At 34.4% G+C, this 25,676-nt stretch overlaps 2 protein-coding genes across 5 annotated transcripts; both read left to right on the top strand.

The window, feature by feature from the left end:
- The first annotated feature begins 1,098 nt into the window (after nucleotides 1–1,098).
- Nucleotides 1,099–6,791, top strand: LOC120273338 (mannan endo-1,4-beta-mannosidase 1-like). Its single transcript, XM_039279961.1, has 6 exons — nucleotides 1,099–1,348; nucleotides 3,224–3,507; nucleotides 3,718–3,912; nucleotides 4,075–4,197; nucleotides 4,393–4,595; nucleotides 6,301–6,791. Exons 1-6 carry the CDS (start codon nucleotides 1,291–1,293, stop codon nucleotides 6,659–6,661), a joined length of 1,224 nt encoding a protein of 407 aa, XP_039135895.1. The 5' UTR covers nucleotides 1,099–1,290; the 3' UTR covers nucleotides 6,662–6,791.
- Nucleotides 6,792–13,496: 6,705 nt separating this feature from the next.
- Nucleotides 13,497–18,873, top strand: LOC120273825 (protein VACUOLELESS1-like). 4 transcript variants are annotated; one of them, XM_039280542.1, is made up of 12 exons: nucleotides 13,497–13,613; nucleotides 13,693–13,750; nucleotides 14,682–14,722; nucleotides 14,847–14,916; nucleotides 15,008–15,141; nucleotides 15,850–15,923; nucleotides 16,014–16,068; nucleotides 17,212–17,393; nucleotides 17,663–17,792; nucleotides 17,887–17,989; nucleotides 18,230–18,327; nucleotides 18,563–18,873. In XM_039280542.1, the coding sequence occupies exons 4-12, from the start codon at nucleotides 14,874–14,876 to the stop codon at nucleotides 18,725–18,727; spliced, it is 984 nt and encodes a 327-aa protein (XP_039136476.1). In that variant the 5' UTR covers nucleotides 13,497–13,613; nucleotides 13,693–13,750; nucleotides 14,682–14,722; nucleotides 14,847–14,873; the 3' UTR covers nucleotides 18,728–18,873. The 4 variants fall into 4 exon arrangements, with proteins under 4 accessions (XP_039136476.1, XP_039136478.1, XP_039136477.1 ...); XM_039280544.1 differs by having other exon boundaries at nucleotides 14,847–14,921; XM_039280543.1 differs by lacking the exon at nucleotides 14,682–14,722.
- Nucleotides 18,874–25,676: the final 6,803 nt, after the last annotated feature.

The raw sequence follows: 25,676 nt of genomic DNA, 5'->3' as shown, positions 1-25,676 counted from the left end.
TGATGCTTATAGTAGGGCGAAATAGACTACTTCATTTTTCATTGAGTCATAATAATGCCAATAGTTGTTTTGATTTAATTCATTATGGTTTACGAAAATTTTACCATTATGTGGTGCTTTTTAAATCTTAATATTGTGGTGCGTTTTACATTTTTACTATTATGGATGATTACAGCCAAGGAATCTGAGTTTATTTAATGAGGAAAAAGGTGAGGCTGGTAAATTTGTATTAAACTTTATAGGATACTTAAAACATAATTTGGAAAGGTTATAAAACATATTGGAGTTGATATTGTCGATAATGTGTAAAATTCTGTAGAAATAATGAAATCATTTATGAAACTAAATAGTCTATTGGAAGTCACTAAGAATGGGGTGAGTGGTGCAAGATCGAATTCTTTGTGCCGTAATATTGTGCAAACATGTTGAAAAAATACTGTAGGAATAATGTATTGTTCATCCACTATTTATAAGGCCCCCTTTGAGAGGAGTTATATTCTCCACAACTTCAATACAGGGAGCATTTATTTTGTGGGATTGTGGTCATTGAGATATTATCTTGGGTATATGTGACAAGTCCTAATTGTCCGCATGTTAGTTTGTCACACTGTAAATTTTTAGGGGGTCATTAAATCATCGTAACTGGTGCACTATTGTATTTACCTGTTCTTTTGATACTTCTGTATGGGGTGACCTTTGCCGCCTTCAGTAAATAAAAAAAAAACTTGATATGTTGTTACACACAACAGAATGGAAGTGTGGAAAGCAAGCATAAGTATCTCTTAGTTAGAGGTGGCAAGATGATACGTCAATAGATTTGCGACGCACCAACGGAACCTGCTTTGAGTGGATTCTTACTCCTCGATTAAGACCAATGTCAAAGGAGAGGCAAAGAAGAAGAAGAAAAGATAAAGAAAGAAAGATATTATTCCGTAAGAACAAGATAGACTAAAAGACTTTTCATACCCCAACATAAGGACCCTAATGGCATATAAATAGACTCAACTTATCCTAATAAGTAATCCAGCTGTTAATTTATCAATCCAGCTAATATTATTGTTACTACAACTCATCATTGTGATGTGCTTACCGATGATATCTCATCACCCAATCTATGACAACTCATTATTGTGATATGATTACCTATGATATCTCAACCCCAATCTATGGACGTCTTGATGCCACTTGTGTGGTCACAAAATCCTGCATCCAAGTTGGCGGTTTACGAATGCGTTGAACGCGCCTCTCATCGGTGTTCACCTCTTCCGTGGAAGCCTCCTGTGATGCTTCATGGTGGTGTTCTCTTCTACTATAGGCTCAACATGTTGGTTATCTTCCAGCTGGAGAGGTAAGGTTGTATCACAAGAGCTCTCTGTTTTTCAGTTTTCCTTAACAATTAAATTTTCATGAGAATGTAAATGGAAGTGTGGAAAGCAAGCATAAGTATCTCTTAGTTAGAGGTGGCAAGAGCTCTCTGTTTTTCAGTTTTCCTTAACAATTAAATTTTCATGAGAATGTATTCTTACAATGGCTTATTTGACAATTAAAAACCCCACTGAAACTTCATGAAAAGTCGCTCATGATGTTTTATTTAATTTCACACTAAACCATCGCATATAAGCAATTAAAGTGTCTGGATATTTGTGTTATGATCACAACAATCCTAAGCAGAACGGCAAGTTTGACAGGAGTAGGTATGGTTCATCTACCTATCTGTGGGTTATTCATGGGAAAAGGGTCAAAATTATATAATTTTGAGCGAAATGTTTTTTTCTCCTCAAGATGTTTCGCTTCATGACGATACTTTCCTTTTTACTAAGAATGGGCAAGGGATATTTACTTTCCAACATTTCCAATATGAACTCGACTAATGACATGTTTTTTTAAGCTAAATTTCTCTTTCTTTTATTTGGTAATTGTCACCCATATTTGTTGGCCGTGTTGATGCCTCATTTTCACATATAGCTGATTAATGTATCATTTTATTGCATTTTGTTTTTCCAATTATTCTAGTTGTTACGTTTTGCTTTTTGTTATATTTCCTCCACTCTTTTTTTAGATAGATAAACCACAAATTCATTGCAAAATAAACCAAAAAAAGTACACAAAAACAACAACAACAACGAAAAAAAAAAGCCAGGATCACCAAAAATGAAGCACCAAGCTTAAAGAAAGAAGTGCAACCAACAAAACTAGTTGGAGCACAACAGGGCTACTTTTTTTTTTATCAATTAGAATTAGCTTTATAAAAATTTATTATTTTTAATTAAATAAAAGTGATAAAATTATTGAATGTGGTTTATCCATCTTTTCAAAAATTAAAAATTAAAAAAAATAAATAATTGATAAAATTATTCATCTTGTTCAAATGAGAAGTACTATATATATATATATATATATATATATATATATATATATATATATATATATATAAAGCTTACCATAATTTTATTAGGTTGGTCGGAATTACACATTTTTGTTATTTAGTTTTATTATTTTTATTTCTGCTATTTCTAGCCTTTACCAAGATAGTACTTAGCTCGATTAAGAGCTAATCCTACTTGCTGATCACAACAGAAGCATCTTAAGTTGGGGAGGAACCGGCACATGCACCAGTAGTTTAGTTGCATAAGTGCAGAAGGTTCCATCAACAAGTTGCATAACCGAATTTAATGGATAAAAGAACTGAAAATCTGTTTGGAAACTTTTAAGTCAATCATCTACCTACAGAACTGAATGAGAAGTACAAAAGCAGAAGCATATTGAAGAAGAACATGAATCTTTTTGTGGATAGATAAGCAGAGTAGCGTAGAGCTCTTGATAAGTTTGGGGAAGCCCATCATTCCATCTTTCCCAATTCCCATAATCCCATGCCGGTACTTTTATTTTTCTTGTCGCCCATATACGTTGTCAGTTGTCCATTTGGAGGCCTAGCAAAATCCTTTAATCTGTTGAGTGTGCACTTATCCATATTTCATCATTAAAAACCTTCTTAAGCTCGTTAGTTAGTTAGTGCAGATTTTAGCACGCTTGATGGTCACCACAAACAAATTAATCTCCGCAGCTCGTAGTTCATGTCTTTCAACTGAGCACTACATAAGCCCAGAACTCCAGCTGTTGGAATGGATTTCAATATACATATTTCGTCTTCAGTACCCACTTTAAGTTTCATCAGGTTAGAAGATGAGTGGAAAGGAGTTCTTATGCTGCATGGCTTTCTTAGGCCTCCTTGCTTTTGAACAAGGAAGCTCTTGTCAAGTAGATAGCTTCGCAAGGCCCAGCGGAACAAGTTTCCTTGTCAACGGACTTCCTTTCTATGCCAACGGGTTTAATGCATACTGGTTGATGGACAAGGCATTTGACCCTTACGAGAGGGAAAAGGTGACCTCTGCCTTCAAAGACGCCTCTAGTTATGGACTGACTATAGTTAGGACGTGGGCTTTCAGTGATGGTGGAGGTAGGGCCTTGCAGATCTCTCCCGGGAATTACAATGAGGAAATGTTCAAGGTGAAGGCCATCTTAAGTGCATGCATGGTTACTTATTTTACATGGATGCATATTTATTTTATTTTATTTTTCTTTCACGTATATGCTCATACTTAATTGCCAACATGGACCCGATTAAACTGGTTCAGTCTGGTAGATAACTAGATAAGCAAAAATTAAGCTAATTAATTAATTTATTGATCTGTGCGGTTTGGTGGTATTTCATTTTAGGCTCTAGATTTTGTTGTATCCGAGGCCAGCAAGTATGGGCTCCGTCTCATACTTTGCTTGGTTAATAACTGGAGCGCGTACGGAGGGAAATACCAATATGTTCAGTGGGCAAGAAATGCCGGGCAGTATGTGAATTCTGAGGATGACTTTTTCAGTAATGATGTTGTCAAGGGTTTCTACAAGAACCATATCAAGGTGACAGAGGACTGAATTTTTCATGACTAATTAGCTGCTGCAATTTCTTCAACTGCCTTCTCTTCTGCTATATGTATATAACTATAATTTAAGCAGCAACTCCTTAATTAGTATCATTTTCAAGCTTGCTAATCTTTTTTAAAATGTTCTTCTTAATCCCAGAAAGTTCTTACTAGGATCAACACAATAACAGGGGTGGCGTATAAAGACGATCCAACAATATTTGCATGGGAACTCATGAATGAACCTCGCTGCCAAAGTGATCTCTCCGGCAGAACCCTACAGGTGGGCATTATTACGCTACAATAATTAAGTTATTAAAAATTTACGTTTGCTAAAGCGTCCCAAACGCAAATTCTGGAAATAGTAAGCCATGCAGACTGAGAGAATTAAGTAATAATTCCATCATACTTGTAAAGCAATAGCTAATACATACATCTTCAAAGACTAGTCGTGAAAGTAATAAATTTGTGTATGTAGGCTTGGATCTCCGAGATGGCGGCTTATGCCAAGTCTGTTGATAGCAGCCATATGTTAGATGTGGGGATGGAGGGCTTCTACGGAGAATCTACACCTGAAAGAAAGCAATTCAATCCAGGTTACGAGGTTGGCTCAGATTTCATCTCTAACCATCAAGTCCCAGATATCGATTTCGCTACCATTCATGCGTACCCTGAACAATGGTAAACAACTGCTTCTTGCCCAGCGGGCTGAATTAAATAAGTGTCGTGTGGTAGCTAGAGGCACATGCATAAATCTCTCTCTCTCTCTCTCTCTCTATATATATATATATATATAACAGGAACCTTTACGTACACATATGCTTTATGAAATTATATAGACGAATTTGTGGTTTATCCACTTTTACCAAATATTATATATAGACGGCACCCCTTGCAAATTATAATTACACTTATAGCTCCAGAAAGAGCCAATATATATATATATATATGCATACCATATATATCTTATATGGGTACTGAAATTAAATGTATATATACATAAATAATTAGAACACTTTTATTTTTAATCTCTCTCCCCTATCTATCTCTCACCGTCCCTCATTCCTTCCCCCTCTCTTCTTTTATTCCACTTTAATTTGATGTCTCCAATCAAAAGATAAAAGATAAATGAGCCATTTTTTTTTTTTCTCTTATATATATATATATATATATATATATATATATATATATATAGAAATTTAAATAAATTATAGGACCAGAATCTAAATCTTTAATGACATAGAAATAAAATATCAATTTTTTTTACAAAGTAGACAAGTTACTATTCAAATTATTCACTGGTACATGCATATATAAGGAGAGATTTGACATTTCAACATCCTACATGGGATTTTCATGTTTTGTTGTTGGGCTAGGGTAAATTTTTTGAGAAGGCACTAAACTATGGTATTTTCTTATTTTGGGGTCCAAGCTTCAATTTGAATCAAAATCATTACTCAACTTCTATTTTATTTTACCATATGGTTACTCGAGAGATTTCAACCTTTCTTTTATGATATAGATGCTGAAAATTCTCTGTCAAGATATACATGACATACTGTCCGCATAGTTGACAATTCTATCTCATTTGCTGACAGAAAATTTTCAACATTAGATCATAAAAAGTAGATTTGATTCCCTCGAGTGACCACCCAATGAAATAAAATTAAAGTTGAATAACCATTTTGATTCAAATTGAAATTTGAACTCCAAAATAATAAATGACCATAGTTTGGTCCTTTGTTAAAAATTTTACTCAACATTGGTAATACTAAGTCTTTTATCACAAAAGTGGTTTGGATCTCTCCTAGTCCTTGAAGTATTTTTTTTTTTTAATTTTTTTTTAAATTGATGAATCACACATACATATCCTGAAATATTTTCTTCGTGGAAGAAAATGTAAAGAGAGAAAGAAGAGAATGGACTTATAAAAGGAAGATGAAGTTAAAAAAATAAAAATAAAAATATAAGGAAAAAAATACGTATGTCAAAATACTATGCTTTATATATGTTCACAAATAATTATATATATATATATATATTTTAATGATACATATTTTTAAGAAATATGGACAAGTCGTGCACAACGTGGAGTTACTACCTTGATACACTTGTGTTTTATCTTGTGTGAGCTAAGATTATTTGAATCGCCCTACTCAGTAAGAACACAAACACTTTATGCAGGAGACTAAATTCCAATAAATCTAAAGGTTATTGGCTTGATAATACAATTATGTTTTTGCTATGGACCACAATAATTTTATATATTTAGAATATATAAATGCAGTCTTCCATTTTATATGCTGCTTGTTGACGAATGTTTCTTTGTTAACAATAGAAATATATATATATATATAATATATATATGCATGTATATCATGCGCAGGGCTCCAGGCTTAAATGAAGAAGGACAACAAGCTTTCCTTGAGAAATGGCTCGAATCTCATATCCAGGATGCTGGCGATATACTTAAGAAACCTCTTATTGTGGAGGAATTCGGCAAGTCCTCAAGGGGATCGGGCTTCACCGTGGGCAAGAGGGATGCCTTTTACTCAACCATCTACGACTCCATCTATGCTTCGGCCCGAGTCAGAGGCCCAGGTGCCGGTGGTCTCTTCTGGCAGTTGCTTGCCCAAGGCATGGACGGTAACAGAGATGGCTACGAGATCATTTTCTCTGAGTGCCCGGCCTCCACGGTGGATATCATTTCTCAACAGTCTCACCGGATGGCCGCCCTCAACAATTAATACGGATGGACTACCGAGGCTGTTCTTCATAAGTCCACGGGGGAACATACTTTATATGCAACAATAACAACACTAAATATTTGTCAATAATGAAGAAATGAGAGAAGAACTCATATGGACTCTCGGTACCCTATTGAAATTTACAGTAAAAGTTCCTTTCAAAGCGTTCGAGATTATTTCGAAAGTAATCAGCAAAACTTATAGAATAATTAACTAGTATATAATTTATGTGGATCCCACCCTTTATATCTAATAATAATATTATTATATTATTTATTATATTCTCTTTGTTTTTTTTTTAAAAAAAAAGAAAAATCCTTACCTTTATCCATAGCAGTTACCAAATTTCGCTATTTGATTTTATCCCACAGCCCACGATCGCCTGATGTTGTAAAAAAAAAAAAAACTTAAGACCAAACCATGCCTTCTTCTACTTTGTATGTGGTGGTACCGGCGGCAAAGTCAAGGAGATCTTCTCGCCAATTGTCCAGGTAGGTTGTTGCACTCTTTGTTAATGCTTTATGTTGTTGTATTGTCTCAATGAGTTTGTTGCTATAGGAGTAGTCTTTTGCTCAGGCTTCATTCTGGTGATCACATTAAATCACCTTTGTATGTAAACCTAATGAGTTATCTATTTCCAAATTTAAATCTTGCCCATAAGTTATGGAGAATTGGATTTATTTGAGGATAAAATTCAGAAATTTTGTTGTTAACATAACATAGATGCCCCTTTAATTTTAGGAGATCTAAAGACCGAATTTAGAGGAGATCAAATTTGGAATTTGTAGAGCATAATCTTAGCTAGCTTAATGCAAAATTTCAAATTTTTTGGATGTGTATCCTATAAGTTACAACCCTTAAATTCAATGGCCTCGGACAAGACTTCTATGTAGACCTTGAAGAATTTTTGATTTTTTTCATGACTTTAGAGTTTGAATTAGATATATAATTATTTAGTAAAGTTGTAGAAGTCAGCATGATCTATGGATCTGAGAAATTTCATAATTTTTGCCTCTGTAATGGTTGAGTTATAGCCATATTAGTATACTTGTATCCAAATGATATTTCTGTAGAAAGCATGAAGTTTTGTTAGACAATTTTATGGTCTTATAAGTTGAATTTGGAGAAGAGTGAAATACAAAAGTTATATGGGCTGATGTTTTCTACATACCTGAATATTTTCAGAATTTATACGGCTATATTTTATGAAATATGATTTTATTAGTAAACTCTCTCGGATGAGATGTCTGTGCAGAATGTCAAGATTGGTGGGTATTTTTGATGATTATAGAGATTGAATTAGCTAATTAAAAAGTTGTTTATTACTAAGTTATCTGATGGTTGGTAAATTATCATTGATTTTGGAGTTATATATTTAGAGATATGCATGTTTTAAAGAGATATGTCTGAATTATAAGTCTGCGGGAATAGCTGAACATTCAAATAAATGTCTTTCTTTGAGTAGTGCTTTAAACCATGTGAATTTTGGATATGTCATATTTTTAGGTGTCTACTCTTTCAGTATCTTGAATTTTGTGATTTGGGAAAGTATAGAAAAAGTTATGCTAGATTCAGTTCTCAACGGCTTGAGTCCTATTTGAATCATGCTTTTGTTAATCTTTATATATATATATATATATTTCTATTCTAGTGAGCACCTTTGTTAATGTTCAGAATGTATAATAGTTCAAGTAGGGAGAAATGATCACCCTAGTTAGGTGGTTAAGAGTCCAGTGCTATGTACGATCTTCTGATATTGTTGCAAACTTTAGAAGTTATGTTAACTTAGCACTTCTTTTAATTTCTTGCTTGTGTTAAAAAGATTTTTAATATCTTTAGAATTTACCCTCAAATAAAGGGTATTCTACAGAAATTGTTCGATTTGGGATTCAAAATTTTTGGACGTTAATCAGGTAAATATCCCATATATAAATATGAAAATTATAGTTTTATGAAATTTTGAAATTTTTGAGAAAAATACTGATCATTTTGATTTTATATTTTGAATTATTTATTTATTATTAATTTAAATTATTTGAAATTTTGAGTTAATAATATTTTGTTTTGGATTAGAATTATCTGAAAGGTTTAAATATTTATTTAAATTCAAATTATTTAATTTCTAAAGTTAGATAGTTTATCAAAATACATATTATTTAAATTCTGAATTTCAGATTTTTTTTAGTTAATTTATGATTAATTATTATTAATATTTTTTAAATTATCTGTTCATGTTTGGATTCAAATAACTGGTTTATTTTGCTATGATAAAATGGGATCACACAACTACTAAAAATTTTGTTGGGTAATTACTCGTATTTTGCCCAATTTAAATTTGGATAATTTATTGTTTTGTGAACATGAAGTATTTTGACATAGAAACTAGTCCCCAATTAACTATGCACTAAGCTTGTCAATGGGGTTAAACATTGACCGTGTATCTGATATAGAAACTATAGTTTTCCCGCCGTTTTTTGTCAGTGAAGAATAACGGTCTCTGATAATTCTGGCTCGGGTCACTGAGGGTAAAAATATGACCTCTGATAATTCTGGCTCATGTTACCGATCGAGGGTAAATATATGAATTATGTTATTTTGTTTTGGCAATGGTTGTTTGGGGGACCTATATGCTCGGCTTTTGACATCTGTGTTTATTTGAAATAAATTTGATTTCTAATTTTTGATTTTGATAAATTATGATTTTTGTAAATGATCTCTATATTTTTAGTGGGTGTTTATTGGGCTGTTAAACCCATAATCTGTTGTTAATTTTTTTTATTCAGATAAGGAGTAAATAGTTCGTTGAGGAACTTACTTGGCTAGTGAGAGCTTGTGTTTCCTTTTAATTGAGTTGTCTTTATGTTTGTGTTGGTATGTAAATTTTGTTTTAGAAAACCTCTTAGTATTTGAACCTTTTATTTTCATTTGGTATTTGAATTTATAATTTTGAGGTTATATTTTTGTTGTGAGAAAAGTTCTGAGGCCTTACATGCTTATTGAATTCCAACCCATTAATGTGCGGCCGTTTGTTGGCACACCGGGTCTAACGAGTCGGGTTCAGGGCATGACAATTTATAAGAACTCATATTGAGTCTCAGTACCCAACTAAAATTTACTGTAAAAATTCCTCTCAAAGTGTTTGAGATTTTTTTTTGACATTACTGTTGAAAGTAATTGGCAACTTATACAATACTATCGGGCATATATATAATTTATATGCAAGATTTAATGAAGAATGATAATTGGCAACAATTTCACACACTTTCATAATTTTTACAGGAAATACTAATAAGGATTAATAAGAAATAAGAAAAAACAACAAAGAATGGGAAATACCAAATATGGAGATCAAGTAGGCTGATAAGGCGCAATTTGATAACTAATTTAGGCCCTTCTTGTCAAAGCAGGAAGGATAAAATGATTCAAGGTGCTCAAGCTCACATACGAGTAGTTGCATTCCAATGAAGCTTAACTTAGATATTATTAGCTCAAGAAAAATAGTGATATAGAACATGAGAATTTAAAGGCATAAGATAAAAGTGCATGGCGGCCAATGTTTGAAAACCGGACCGGCCGGTTGGACCGGAAAAACCGGGAACCGGCACATAGCCGGTCCGGTTTTAGAATTAATGTTGACCAAATTTTGAACCGGCCAAACCCGGTGAACCGGCCGGTCGGACCAAAACCGGATGGAACCCGGTTTTCAAATTTTTTTTTTATTTTGTTTTATTTTGTTTTTTTTTTGTTTTGTTTTGTTTTGTTTTGTTTTGTAAGAAAGAACTTAGGGCATGAATTGGCTTTTTTTTTTTTTTGATTTCATGATGCTCTTTGAGTCTTGATTTGTCGAAAATATTGTTTGGATTTTTGGAACTTTGGAGTTTGGAGGTATGAGAAAATAAACAAAAAAAAAACTTGTAAATTGTTTGAGAGATATAGATCATTTAGGACTTATTTTATTTTGTACTTTTATTTTAATGGTAATGATGATCAAATATGAGAATTAAATTAATCATACTTAGTTCCAGTTTTGTTTTGAATTTTTTTTTCATGCTTTGTCTCATCCTCACATAATTAGTAATTTAATTAGTGATTTAATTTATGTAGTTATCATCATCCATTATTAATACATTAAGAAATAAAAGGTTTAGGGAGTTGTATTTGCTGCTTTATCTAGATTAATTATTTGAATCTTCAACCATTTTGATAAAATCATAATGATATTAAAATAAATATTTAAGATAATTATGATTAAAAATATAATAAAGTTTGTTATTATATAATATATATATATTATAATATTTAAAATAATTATTTATTTATAACGTCATCCGGTCTGACCAGAACGGGTCATTCGGTCGAACCGACTAACCCGTGACCGAAATATGAGACCGGTTCGCTATCCGGTCCGGTTTTAAAAACATTGATGCCGGCCATAAGACAGCAGACAAAACATTAAACCAAAGAAAAGTAAACATCATATCATACGGCACCACTTGGCCAAAACTCTCCAATCAACATGTGCTTTCCATGATACGTACTACTGTAGCCCAATCTACCGCTTAGTCAACTATGTTACACTACAAGAAAAATTTCAAATCGGCATGGTAAAATTGGCACGGAAACAAAATCGTGACAAATTTGTTACAACATTTGATACGGAACTAAGAAACCGTGTCAAATATGTGAATTTTTTTAAAAATAGTTTTTAATTCCGTGCCTAATACAGTGCCAAATATATAAATTTAATACTTTTTTTAATAATGAGTGCTAAAATGCAGATGCTAAACATATTTTTTTAAAAAAATATAATTATATTATTACCGTCTTTAAATACTCGTGCTAAAAATCCCAAATATAATAATATATTACTTGAGTCTAAAATACTGGTGCTAATAATATAATATATAATAATATACTTATGATGGTCTCAAATCAGTACTAACAATATAAAAATATAATAATATACTAAAAATCGCTACAAATCAAGATCTAAAAAAATATAAATATAATAATATATTAACACTGCACTAAAATACTGGGTGCCAAAATATAAATATAGTAAATTATTAATACCGTGACAAATATAGTGCCAAAATTATAAATATATTAATATATTAAAACCGTCCCAAAAACGGTGCCAAAATTATAAATATATTAACATATTAAAAACGTCCCAAATACGGTGCCAAAAACATAAATATATTAATATAATATTACGATTATCAAATTCGATGTCAAAAAAACATAAATGTATTAATATAATATTACAGTCTAGAATTCGAGTCTAAAAAAATATAAATATAATAATTTACAAAATTCACACCAAACAAACTCTAAACCCTCTTTAATCCTTCCACTAATCCCTTGTTATCTCTTTAATCTCCAAATTATTTCCTAAGCATGGCATAAATAATTGCATGTGGTGGTGGTAAAAAGTATAAGAAAAAGAAGTGCCCTGGTCTTTTTCAGTACACAGTCTTGTTAATTTATTATTATATTTTTTTCAAACTTTAAAAAAATTTAAGGAAATAAATTATTATATTATGATTTTTTTGTCCATGTTCTTTAAAAAAACCAATAATAATAATAATAACAACAAAAATAAATTAATAAAAATTGCAAGAACTCTAAACAATTTAAGGAAATAAACTTAAAAATAAAAAATAAAAACAAAGAGTGAACAAGACAAGGAGAACATCCAATAGCTACACTCCAACACAATTTCTGTTTGGTACCTTCTCAGTCCTCACCTACTAGCTCCAAGACTCCCTAGTCACTAGCGCCAGGTTTAATTACTTATTTTTTCAAAAATTTTAATTATTTTATTTTTTAGGTTATTTTTGTCTAAATTATTAAAACTATTTATATGAATTAAAATTACTTCCATACCCTTAGTTGACCAGCGCAATATATAAAATTAATAAAAGCAGTTGTATTTCATTATCAAAATAAAAAAAAAGCTCTAAAATATCTTTTCAAACTCAAGACTAAACAATTTTCATCTCTGTTAATTTATAATATCAAAATTCACAAAATAAAAAAAACTATATATTTTTTTTGTAATTTCGTTATTTGGATCAGATAAGATCAAGCTCTCAAGTCTTTATTTATAATTTCACCCCAAAAAAAACCATAATTTTAAAAATGGCCTTCAGAGACCCAGATGCGATAGGCGAAATGACGAACGTACCACTGGTCACACTCTCTCTCTATCTCTCTCTCTCTCTACTCGTTCATCCGAGGGATCACGTCTTGCAGTAGGCCACCATAGTCCATGATCGGAGCATTCCTAGCCGTCTGATCGGAGAATCTCTGGCGGAGATCCATCGGGAGGAAGCCGTTGATGTAAGGGATGTGCAGCTCGTTAACGTGCACTGGCGGAGTAGAGAACCCTAAAGGAGACTGGCTCGGATGTGCGCCACGTGTCACCACAGGGCTCGGATGCGTGTGCTGTCCTTCGTACGTCGTAACCACCACCGTCGGATCCTCCGACGATCTCTCCACACGCTTCTTCACCACACACGCTGCGCTCGTGCACCGGTAGTAGCTCCTGCGAAATGACGATCGTGCCCTTCCGCGTTAGCCTAGAAGATAGCTAGATTAATAGAAAAACATGTTCACAACCTTGGGTAAGCCCAGAAAACACTGGACTTAGTTTCTTTTTCTTTTTCTTCTTTTCCCTGTAAATCCCTAACCCTAATCCCTCTTCTTCTTCACCATGGACGCTGCTCCTCGAGCTCCCGACCCCGGCCCCAACTATCTTGCTCACCAACCCTAATCCCCAACCCTCATTGAAGCTTCCTCACAGTTGGCATTGCCTCCTTCCTGCTGGATCTCGCTATTTGCTTCTCTCTTCTTCAAAGCCTCGAATCCCTCTCCATTTGGCTAGCGAGCGAGAGAGAAGACACCCGAGCAGCACCGAATGATTTGCATCTCCGAGTGTCCTTTTCTGGTTGACCGGCATTATCTGTTAATTTGTTTCTATTGGTTTGTCTGATTGCTCATATCATTATCTGTTAATTTGTTCACAGAATTCTACAATATAAATTGGTTCAAGAGAAGTGGGAGAAATTGCACATTCTCTACAAGGTAATCCCTGACAAATGATGTAGTTTCATGGTATTTGATCTCCTTAGTGATTTTTATGAGTTTATGATTTTTTTAATTGGTTGTGTTAGTTTGAATCTGCATGATCAGATCGTATTACTATAATTAACCCATTGAACATGTTTTTTTTTAATCTTTTAATGCTTAATGGAATTCACTGTCATGCCTAGTAACATGCTTAATGGACAAGACAAATCAACCTTGCATTCCATGACATTTGTTATTCAAGTAAAAAAAAAAAAATCCTTGTTTTCTTTTTTATTTGGACGACTTTAATTGTTGATTCTAGAGTGGTCTATTCAGATAACTAGTTTATTAAAAATTTTGGTGTAATCTCAAGAAAAAAAAAGTCAAAGGAGTAGTTTGGTTCTTTGGTTCATCATCATTTGCTATGGTATGATGCAAAAGCTCGTATCTTGATGCTTAGTACTCCAATTGTTTGTTTAAATCTTAGTGGGGTAGGTTGTCTTGTCCTACCTCCTGTGGCATGTTTAATTACTTAGCATGCCTTCCCGCTGATTACTTAATAGAGCCATATGATCATCCAATTGTGTAATATTAAGACGAAGTTTTGTCAATTCATACCCGAAAAGGACTCATGATTACTTAATCGCATGTTGATGAGCACTCTCCGACGAGAAAGAGACCTCGCACCACACTCGTCCCCAACAACACTCTTGATGGCCCAAATGATGAAGAAGAGGATATATAGTTTACTTTGAGTTTTGTCTTCTTAAAGTTGTCGGTGTAGAAGTTAGTATCTCTTCAACTGGCTGATAAGGAAGATGAAGCAACTATTCATACAATAGTTCACTTCAGTTTATTCAGCAACAATTCATTCTAATGTTTTCAAAATTTTTTGTTTGAGGTAAAGGTCATGAATTGTCTTTTAGCATGATTTTCTGTTTTCCAGGTTGCAAAACTTTCCCTTGTGCACATGACTATAAGGGCTTGGTATGTTCTCTAATTACCAATTCATTCCATTTTTTATATGCATGTTTATTTATATATTAATTTATATTGTTAGCTGTTAGAAATCCTTTAGACATTATGTATCAAGGATTCGGTGTGCTTGCAGGGGTCTTGGATAGGAAAGCAAAGTGAAATGATGCAGATGATTGGATGGTGCATTTGTGCCTACCTTAAAAGTAATGTATGCTTAAACTCCGAGAACGAAATCATCTTGTATGCTTAAATAGGATAAAATCATATGACGTAACATTGTTATGTCTTCTTCAGTTATAGGTGGACAATCATTTGGATATGCGTATATTGGTTTTATGACAATTCTTCTGATCCTACAATGGCAAAGAGATGATTATGTTCCAATACTTTATCATTTCCTCAATTGTCACTTCAGAAGAATACATGAGGTATTATTTATTTATTTACTTGTATCATTCCTTTCCTTTGCTATACTTATGCACAATTCTCATAAAGGCATTATATTCTTTTTCACTATTAGTGCATATGCATTCAGTGCACTGATTTCCTTGATCATGTTTAAGTTGCCAAACCATTTCCTTTCCTTGTTTAATTAACCTAAAATTTGATCTGATTGTATGCATTCCCTTTATTTTTTTATTTTGTTTTTCCGTGTGTGTGTACGCGCGTGTGCAATCTGCAGTATTTATTTGTTCACAAAAAAAAACTCCTGGATCATAATCAGTTTAAAAAATTATTTTTCTACCACTGTCTAATGCAAGAAATTTCACATCATGATCAGTTTGTGTTGGTGATTCTTATCCGAGATTTTAATTGTAAGGTCCATGAAACAGGTTTGTACTTAGGGTCAGTTGTCCTGAACCCAGCAATGACACCCCCTTTGTCTGATACACAACATAGTGTGGAACATGGTGCCTTAGGTTATAGAACCCTATTTGTGTTATCTTTTTTTTTAAAAAAATTGAAATTGAAATTAAACTTGTCTATCTTGTTCTTTTCCACATATGGCAGAAGGTATTGATGTTGGGTATTTTGCACAATTTGGATTATCTATAGATTCTTGTTGTAGATTGAAGTCTCCATTCTATATGCAACAGTAAACTTTTACTTCTCAAACTTATATTTTTGTATTGCAGAGGCCTCCTTTAGATTTTTTTGGAACAATCAATGCAAGGCCCTTGGCTCGTGATTTATTTATCAAATATGTTAGGTAGTTGTCCATGTACCTTATGCAGTGATTTTGTCTCTTTCATAAAATAAGCATTCTGATTGTGTAAATTTTTATTTTACCCTTTGACAGGTGTTATAAACATGAATTTTTGAGGGACTTCTTTCTGTCAACTGGGCAACTTCAAGTAAGTTTAAGTTATGAAGCCATATAAACGATTAAGTTTTTTTCACTTCGTTAGCTTGCTTGTCTTTTTCTAAATGGCTTCAAATTGAAACCTATATTCCATATTCTGTTCTCATACTAGTACATGGTAACTTCAGAGATAACTTGTTAATTGCAATCCACAGTGGTCTTGGACTCAACTTTTTCAGTGGTTGTGTTAGAATCTATCTGGATTATACTTCCATCTGAAAGGATGCACATTGACAATCTCATTTCATTGGAGAATCACATTCTAACAAGGATTTATAGAGTTTGTAGTTTATTCAAGTTTGGTCCACTGTCCTCTGTTTATTTGACAATTTTTTTTTTTATTATTATGATCTCATGTGAACCCTCACAATATAATACGCACTTGCTCTAAGATGCATCTTTCAATTCTTTAATGGAAAAAACTGAAACCCTATCTCTCAATGTGTGAATACATGAGATGGATGCTGGTTATTATTTCCTCTTAAGTCTTATGTCTAGGCATTAACCAGAGTATTAGCTCAGCCCGTCTATCTGTATTTTCCTATAATTTTTCATGTTGTAAACATCATGGTCCAGGGACACTTTTAGTTTAAAGATGATATGAGAAGTTGTCTGTGAGAAAGAAAACAACACAATAAATGTCGGATCACTTCACCAATTGAACCTTTTTAGTGCAGGACATGAGTACCATATCTTGCTGTATGAACTATTTATCATATTTTTACTTCATACCCCCAAATTAGCTGCAGATTTTCACAGCAACATTGGAAGCCATTCTTCGAAGTTATTATTTCAGATAATTTTAAGATGATTAGAGAAAAATAAAGCCCTTTTTGGCATGTTAACCTATTGGGACAAAGATGTAATTGATACCTTTTTTTGGAAAAAAATCAGACAACAGTTTTTGGAATAGAATATTGCAATGGAAGAAGAAACTTCTGGCAATTATGGAGGATGATTTTTCATAGAATTATAGGAAGCCTTGAGGCTCCACCTTGCAGACAAAACTGAATAACTTTCGAAGTATCTTATCAACTGAGTTATTGGATTGGGATTATCAGTATTTTTTTAAGAACTTACATGCTAATTTATACATGGATTGCTGGACTTGGTGCACTAAAAGTTGGTTTTGCAGGATGTTGCTTTTCTTTTGTTGAAGGAATCATGGGAAATTGAGAAGAATCCCATGGCAAGCAAAGGAACACCTCTTCACGGTCCGCGCATAAAACTTATTGAGAAGGCACAAAATCTCTTTGCTGAAACCAAAGAACACATATTTGAATCAAAGGCTGCTGAAGAGCATGCAAAGTTGTTGAGGTAAAGTGAAACAAAAGCTGACACTGTACATGTATAACGGATTTCATGGAGTGAAATGAAATTTATGGCCTTGTTGTCTTTCTTGGCTCTCCTGTATGATATATAGGAAGAAACTTGAAGCCTGGAACCTCTCCATGAATGATAAATTACCGTTAGAAGTGTGAAATAACATTCTTTGATGATCTAATGCCCGTATAAGGGCATCTTCATGTTGTTTTCCTATGTTCTACTAGAAAAGCAAACTCTCATTTAATTTGGCATTCTTACAGAATCCAACATGAGTTAGAGGTTTCAACAAAACAAGCAATATTCATTGATTCGAGCATCAGTGATACAATTCGCACTTGTATTAGCACGGGAAATCATCGAGCTGCAATGAAAGTCAGAACTGAATTTAAGGTAGGTAGCAATGTTTTAAGACTCATCACATTGATAACATGTCTCTGTTTTCCTTTCCATTTTCCCATGTCATAGCCAATATTTGCTGCTGCAGGTGCCAGAGAAGAGGTGGTACTGGCTTAAAGCATTGGCACTCTCTACCCGAGGAGACTGGGCTGCGCTGGAAAAATTTTCCAAAGAGAAGAGACCACCTGGTGGTAAGTTGCTTAATTATGTAATATTTATTGGCAAGCATGTTTTTAATGTCACCAAATGATTCTTTGCAAAATAAAACTAAAAATTTTGAGAAAGACAGAGACCAAATATGTACTTTAAGCTCTTGAAGGGTATTTGTTTGCACCCATCTTCAACCTCCCTTGAAATTCACTTTGGCTACCAATCACAAATATAACAGAATCAACATTTGCTTATTTGCCAATTGTTTCCGTTTTATACAGGTTATAAACCCTTTGTTGAAGCATGCATTGGTGCTGATGCGAAAGCTGAGGCTCTGAAGTACATTCCAAAGCTTACAGAACCTAGGGAAAGATCAGAGGTACTTCAAACCAAACCCACCCTTCTTCAATTCAAATTCACATCATGAAGGTCAATTTATTTGGCCTACCGAATTCATCAAGCTAAAATGAGAAATGATCCTAAAAATGAGCCTCGGCTTGGTTATGTGATAGTTATCACGGAATAGAGTCCACTAGATTTTTATAATTTTAGGCAAACAGGTTTTGAATTCTCAAAATTCTGACATATGATATCTTGATCTGCAATATGAGCAGGCATATGCACGAATTGGCATGGCAAAGGAAGCTGCTGATGCTGCATCCCAGGCTAAAGATAGTGAATTTTTTGGTCGTTTGAAGCTAACTCTAGGACAGAATGCTGGTGCAACATCAATCTTTGATAGTCTCAGAGACAGATTATCATTCCAAGGAGTCTACTAGTGACCATTTGTGCGTCCAAAAAATATATTGGTATAATTCACGCTGACAACCCATCATGAGTATTGCTTGCATGTTCAAACAGCTTGAAGATTTTACCATCAGTTGTGTTCTCTGATGGGTGTAATTCAAGAAAATTTAAATAAAAATTATTTTTTATAAAATAAATAAAAGCGTGCCAAAAGCCGTGACAATTTTTTTTCCCAAAAACTGTGCCAATTATTGTGAAAAAATATAATATATAAAATCGTGCCAAAAAACCGTACCAAATACTGAACCTATAAAATCGTGCCAAAACTATGCCAAATATGGAACCAAAGTCCGTGCCAAATATCAATGTTAATATTTGGCACAATAGTAAAGAAAGGGTGCCAAAAACAGTGCCAAAATTTGGCACGGTATAAAAGGACGGTGCCAAAATTTATTTGTGACCATTCTATAGGTATAGTTAATTTTTGGTGCCAAATACGGTGCCAAAATTAATTTGGCACGGTTTTTAAACTCATTTCCGTGCCGATATCACCGTGCCGATTTGGGATTTTTCTTCTAGTGTTAGCTCTAACCAGCCACCTTTAAACTTTGATCAACAACTTTGACACTTCTTTCTGCACGCTGTCAAACCATATTAAATATAAGATAAATGGTGATATATTGAAAGGTTGTTCAATGTTACAGAAGAAAGATAAATCAAATGATCAACATCATAAGGGAAAGTAACAAGAAACAAGTCAAATGATTCTAACAATATTAATGGTCAAGCCCATAAATGTGATAGCATATGTGCTTGAAGATAATGTCTAGATAGTTGAGGATATTGTTGGACTGTGATTGAAGATGGTGTCATGGTGAACAGTTGCACATGGAGAAGATCTGTTCTGGCTAGCTCAGAGGATTTGTCGGTTACTAATGTGTCTGAACAAGCACAGTGCATGATGCATGGTTCATGATGGAGCTAGTTTAATAGTTTATAGAAACTATGCATTGTAGTAAAAAATATTGATGGTTGTCTTGTTAGTATTAAAAAATAGTATTAAACTTTTAGGGGTTTTAATAAATATATTTATCAATCTATCTATCAATCTATAAAGTATTTTAGCTACCAGACTATGCTTCCTTGGATTAGAACTCTATTTTAATACTTAATCATGTTAGAGAATTTCTTCCTTGCTTCTCGATGCATCATATCTCCTTCATATCCATAACGAGACTATAAAAGAAATGGCCGTATTAAGACTGATGAAATCATTCAAATCCTTTAGCATCAAAGTTAATATGGTATTAGTCATAAGTTTACTATATTTTTAGTTTAAATATTTCTCTTCTGGCAATTTAGTTTTTCCCCAATTAAAACATGCAAGTTATGAATAGTCAGATAAAGAAATATTTTTTGCAAATAAGGCGTGCCCACACACATATAGATATACGGATGGGCATGGGGCGGGACGGGGACAGAGAGTATCTTCCCACTCACTCCCTCATCTCCGGCGGAGATTCCCCGTCCCCTCCCCTGTTGGGGAATCGGGGAGGAGGAAGCCCCCACTCCCCGCCTCGGCCTTCCAACACCATTTTTTTTTTTTTTAAAATTCACTAATCTAATGTTTAAATTCAATAGTGTAACAAACATGATATTATATTATATATTTTTTAATTTTTATTATAACATATTTCTTACAAAAATCCAATAGTGTAAGGAAAAAAATCCATAAAATTAGATATTAATTAAGACTAATCATTACTAATAACAAACATTGTATTATATTATATATTCTTTTATTTTTTTTATTTCAACAAATATATTATTATATATATATATATATAAAATATTTCGGGCCGGGGACTCTGTGGGGAGGGAAATCACTCCCCGCCCCCATCAGCTACAGTGACCGGAGAATTTTATTCCCCCACTCCCTTCCCCGCGGGGAAGAAACCGGGGATTCTCCGCCCCAAAAGGGGGGGCGGGGACTCCCCACCCCATGCCCATCCCTAATAGATATATTATTGTTGAGTCAATCATGAAAATTAAAATTGAAGCAATAAAAAAAATTCAATAAAAGAAAATTGCATAAAAACAATATAAAAAACACACAAAGATTAATATATAATTCGGAAAATTCACCAATTTTATGTAGTAGATTTGATTATTCTTTTGAGAAAACTAAGAAAGAAGAAAGCCGCAATTGATATATGTAGAGATTTATTAAGAGTAATGATATTTTTACCGAATAGATTTCCTGAATAGATTTCCCGAATGATGTGGATGTCAAGTCAGCATCCACGTCATTCTTTCTTTATTTTTTTTTTTTAAGAAAAAATTAATTTCTCTTTATTATCTAAATCCTAAATTTAAATATTTAATCGTAAAAAATAAACATGTAAATGATAAACCGAAAACCCCTCCCTAAACCCTAAACTAGAAATCACAAACCCCCGCAGGGGGTTTGTGATTTCTTGTTTAGGGTTTCGGGCATAGGATTTAGGGTTTAGGGCTTAGGATTTAAGGTTTAGGGTTTAGTATTTATTATTTAGGGTTTAAATTTTTAAATTTTTAGGATATAGATTTTGTAATATTTGGGTTTATGATTTAGATATAGTTTTATAATTTTTTTTTAATTTTAAGAATTTAAAAATTTTTAAGGTTCAAATTTGAAATTTATATATAAAAAAATAATGATGTGGATGAGGATGTGGATGACAAGTTGGCCATCCACATCATTCGGAAAATCTATTCGGTAAATCTATTCGTTAAAAATAGCATCGCTCATTTATTAATCCTGAAAACTATCTTTTTTACTCTTAGAATCTAAAATAGCATTGGTTATAAACACTAAATATCAAAACTATCATTCCTACATACATTTCCGGAAGTAACTTCTAATAATTGGCCTTCATCATCATCATCATTATTATTATTATTATTATTATTATTATTATTTTTTATTTTTTATTTATTTATTTTTTTTTGGAGAAGGTGGATAAACGGTTACAAGTCGGGTGTTGTCGGAGGCGCATGAGCGGACTTCAATATGGCCTTGCTGGGGAAATGGAGATGGAAATTTTTGACTGACTCGAACTGGTGTTGTGCGAGGATGATTAAATTCAATTACAATTTGACTTCTTGGAACCTGTTTTGCCTGCCGAGGGACAGGGTTTCCTTCTTTTGGTCGGGGGTCTTGAAAGGTTTAACGGCTTTTATTGGCTGTGTCACGGTTAAAGTCCGCTCTGGGACGGAAGTGCTATTTTGGAAAGATCGATGGTTCAATGGCCGTGCTCCTATGCATCTCTGGCCGAATGAGTTTTTGGCTTCTTCGATGCAGAATGCTTCTGTGTTTGATTTGAGGCATCTTCTTATTCGGCAACCTTTTTCGGATGACCATGTTGACTTGGAGTTGTTCCTTGCCAACCGGATCTTTCCTTCGGGGCTTGATATGGATATGAGGCTTTGAAGTTTGACTGCCAATGGTTCATTCTCGGTCAAATCCTTCTATGACCGCTTGAATGACGAGGGCCTTCGGTGCCCGATTGCTAAGTTTTTTTGGAAAGGACCTTGCCCGAGGAAGGTCAACATCTTCAACTGGTTGGTTTGGAAGGATAAAATCCTTACTCTTGAAAATTTGGTTAAGCGAAGGTGTAACAAGCTTCCAACTGATACGTGCGTGCCGTGTCACAGAGCTGTGGAATCTGTGGATCATCTTTTTCTACAATGTCGTTTCTCCATGGAGGTATGGTTGCAGCTTAGTAGGGTCGTCTAGTTGCCAGCTCTTCTGAGTTCGATGTCGTTACTGTGGGGAGATTAGAGGACTGCTATGCGGCCTGCATGTCGCGTGGTTGGGGATGAGGTGTTTAAAGCTTTTGTGTGGGCTCTTTGGCTTGTGAGAAATGATGTTATTTTTTCAGATAAATGTGTGACCCCGCTTGCTGTTTTAATAAAAGCTGACCATTTCATATTATCTTGGTTATCTGCAGCTTCGGATGGCTTGAGATCGACACTTGATGACTCTATTTCCTCCATTCGGCGCAGTTTAGAGTTCGCGGGACCTCAGTATGAGGGGGTTGTGGCGGCCCATTCGACTGAGGAGGCTCTGGATGATGTCGTGGGGTAGCTCTCTTTGTTTTTTTCTTTGTGGGTCAGGAGGAGGCCGTTGTTCCTCCATTTTGTTGTGTCTTTGTGTTCCATAGCTAGTGGACATTTGGTGTATTTTGTTTATTCTGGATTCTTTGGAATGAATGTGGTTTATCCACTTTTATTAAAATAACAAAAGTACAGCAGCTCCCACCAGCAAGGTGAGACGACAACAAAACAAGACAGAAAACTATAAACCACTAGCTGTGGTACAAGTAAGACACCAACATCCAAAAAAGAGGAAGCCAACAAAGAGAAGAGAAGCTTCCTCAAAGGTCTCTCAAATCTCTAGCCTGAATCCCGCTCATGCGCCTCCTCAGATGACAGCACCCGACTTGTCTCATCCATCCGCGGGCCTAAGAAGTCTAGGCTACGCCGAACTGCAGCCAAAGAATTCTCTAACTTAACTTGGGAACCCTCGGACCTCGCTTTTGAGCTGTCCTAGTATACAAATGTATCTAGGCTACGCCGAACTGCAGCCATTTCAAAAGCTGTTCCCGCTTTTGAGATGGCCTCCAAATTAGACTAGAATTGTACAAGTGTATCACATATTCTGTACCATAATTCATCTGTCACGTATATATGTTTTTAATAAAGTGGATAAACCACAAATTTATTAATAAGAAAAGGAAGGAACAAAAAGAACAAAAGAACAAAAAACAGAAGTAAGAAAAACAAAAAACAACAAAAAAAAAAACCGACAGACAATAAAATAAAAGCTGGTATCCTCACCAGGGATGAGAATATCAGTGAACAGGACTATGATAAAAAAAAACAATAAAATGGAAAAGGAGGAAGATAGCGAGCTGGGCTGATGAAGTCCACCATCTGGAGACGAAGGCCAGTCCAGCTACAAAAGAGAGGCAGATTACTCCCGGTCTGTGGTGTGCGCCATTTCACCAGTAGTGTCCGTGGATCTGGAGCTCAGGAAGTTAAGAGAACGCTTGATCTTCTGAGCAGCATCAGATGGTTCCTGCTGAAGAGGCACCGAGTCTGCAGTGATCCAAGAAAGAAGCATGTTAGCTGTCTTATGGAGTATAGAAGAAATTGATGAATATTTTTGGTTAAAAATACGACTGTTGCGTTCCAGCCAGATGTTCCAGAATATGGCTCTAGAGCAAAGATCTGAGAGAGTCCTAGAGGCAAAATTTAAGGAGGGAATCCAAGTGGTCCAGATGTTGTCAACAGAGCATGGGAGAGTGGCAACATCTAACAAACCTCGGAAGAAGGACCAAATTCTCTCCAAAAATGAACAATTAATAAAAAGATGATCTACTGTTTCTGAGTTGTTATGACATAGAATACATGTGTCAGTAGCATTAGGATTGCAACCTTTAATAAAAAGATTATCTAGAGTAAGAATTTTGTTTTCCCAGGCAAGCCAACAAAATAGTGTTATTTTACTAGGGGTATTTGTCTTCCAGAATTTGGAATAAAGTTGACTGCGAATGCCTCCATCAATTAAGAAATTATAGAAAGATTTGACAGAGAAGGTTCCGTTATTATCAAGAGACCAGGTATAAGAGTCCTCTTGATCAATTGTACAGTCTGGAATAGAGTTCATTAATACGGTAAAGTCATCAACAGAGGTTGTCCTGAATGGATTACAACCGGAATTAATTATATGTATAAATTGTCTTAAAGTAATCCAAGGATAAGAGCGAGTCAAGAAAAAGTGATGTCCAACGGTCTTTTGGGGATTGACCTTCAAGCCATTTATCAAACCAGAATAGAGTTTTGTTACCATTTCCAATTGATTTGGATATGCAGAATCGAAAGGAGGGTAGAATGGTATTAATTCCAGCCCAGAAGAAAGATTTATTTCTTGGTGGATGATGATATAGAATATCAGGAGCATCTCTTATCACATAGTTTGCAAAGACAATTTTTGTCCAACAGGAGACCGGCTTGGTGATGAGCTTCCACCACCACTTTCCTAATAAAGCATTATTGAATATCTGGAGATCAAGGATACCCCAACCGCCCATGCAACGGGTCTACAAATTCTTTTCCAGGCAATCAACCTTATACCCTTAGACCCCAGATCTGGACCCTTCCAAAGAAAGTCTCTCCTAATTTTATCGATTTCAAGGATTACCCAAGCTGGTAATTTGAAAACAGACATCCAGTAGACTGGGAGAGAAGATAAAACAGAGTTGATGAGGGTAAGACGACCCCCAAGGGAAAGATAATTTGCTTTCCATGAAGTGAGCCTAGAACGAATGGATTCGATTAACTTTATCCAGTCTTGTCATCTAGGTCTTCGACCTGTGAGTGGTATTCCCAGGTATGTGATTGGGAGATAATCTCTGTTGCAATTAAGTATTCTAGCTGAGGAAAAATGTGGTTGGTAACCAAAGTTAGTGGAATACAGGCAGCTTTTAGAATAATTAATTGAAAGACCGGAACAACCTTCGAAGAGATAAAGTATTAATTTGATAATTTTAAGGTCTTCATGCCCTCCCGCTGAGAAAATCAGAAGATCGTCTGCATATTGTAGTTGACAGATGCTGTTTGAATGATCAAGTTGAACTCCAACTAATACTTTAGAATTAATAGCATGGGTAAACATAGCACTAAGAGTATCAGCCGCTAAAGCAAAAAGCAGAGGGGAAAGAGGGTCACCTTGTCTTAACCCTCTTTTGCATCGAATATAACCTTGAGGTGAACCATTAATTAGTATTTGAGTTTTAGCAGTTGAGAGAATGGTGTGTATCCAAGAGATCCAACGATTGCCAAAACCTCTTGCCCTTAGAATCTCAAGAAGAAAATTCCAGTCTAGAGAGTCAAAAGCTTTAGCAAAGTCCACTTTAAAGGCAAAGCCGAGGAGTT

Source organism: Dioscorea cayenensis, chromosome 12 (assembly GCF_009730915.1).
Source record: "Dioscorea cayenensis subsp. rotundata cultivar TDr96_F1 chromosome 12, TDr96_F1_v2_PseudoChromosome.rev07_lg8_w22 25.fasta, whole genome shotgun sequence".
Classification (NCBI taxonomy): domain Eukaryota; kingdom Viridiplantae; phylum Streptophyta; class Magnoliopsida; order Dioscoreales; family Dioscoreaceae; genus Dioscorea; species Dioscorea cayenensis.
This window is presented reverse-complemented; position numbering and strand designations above follow the sequence as displayed.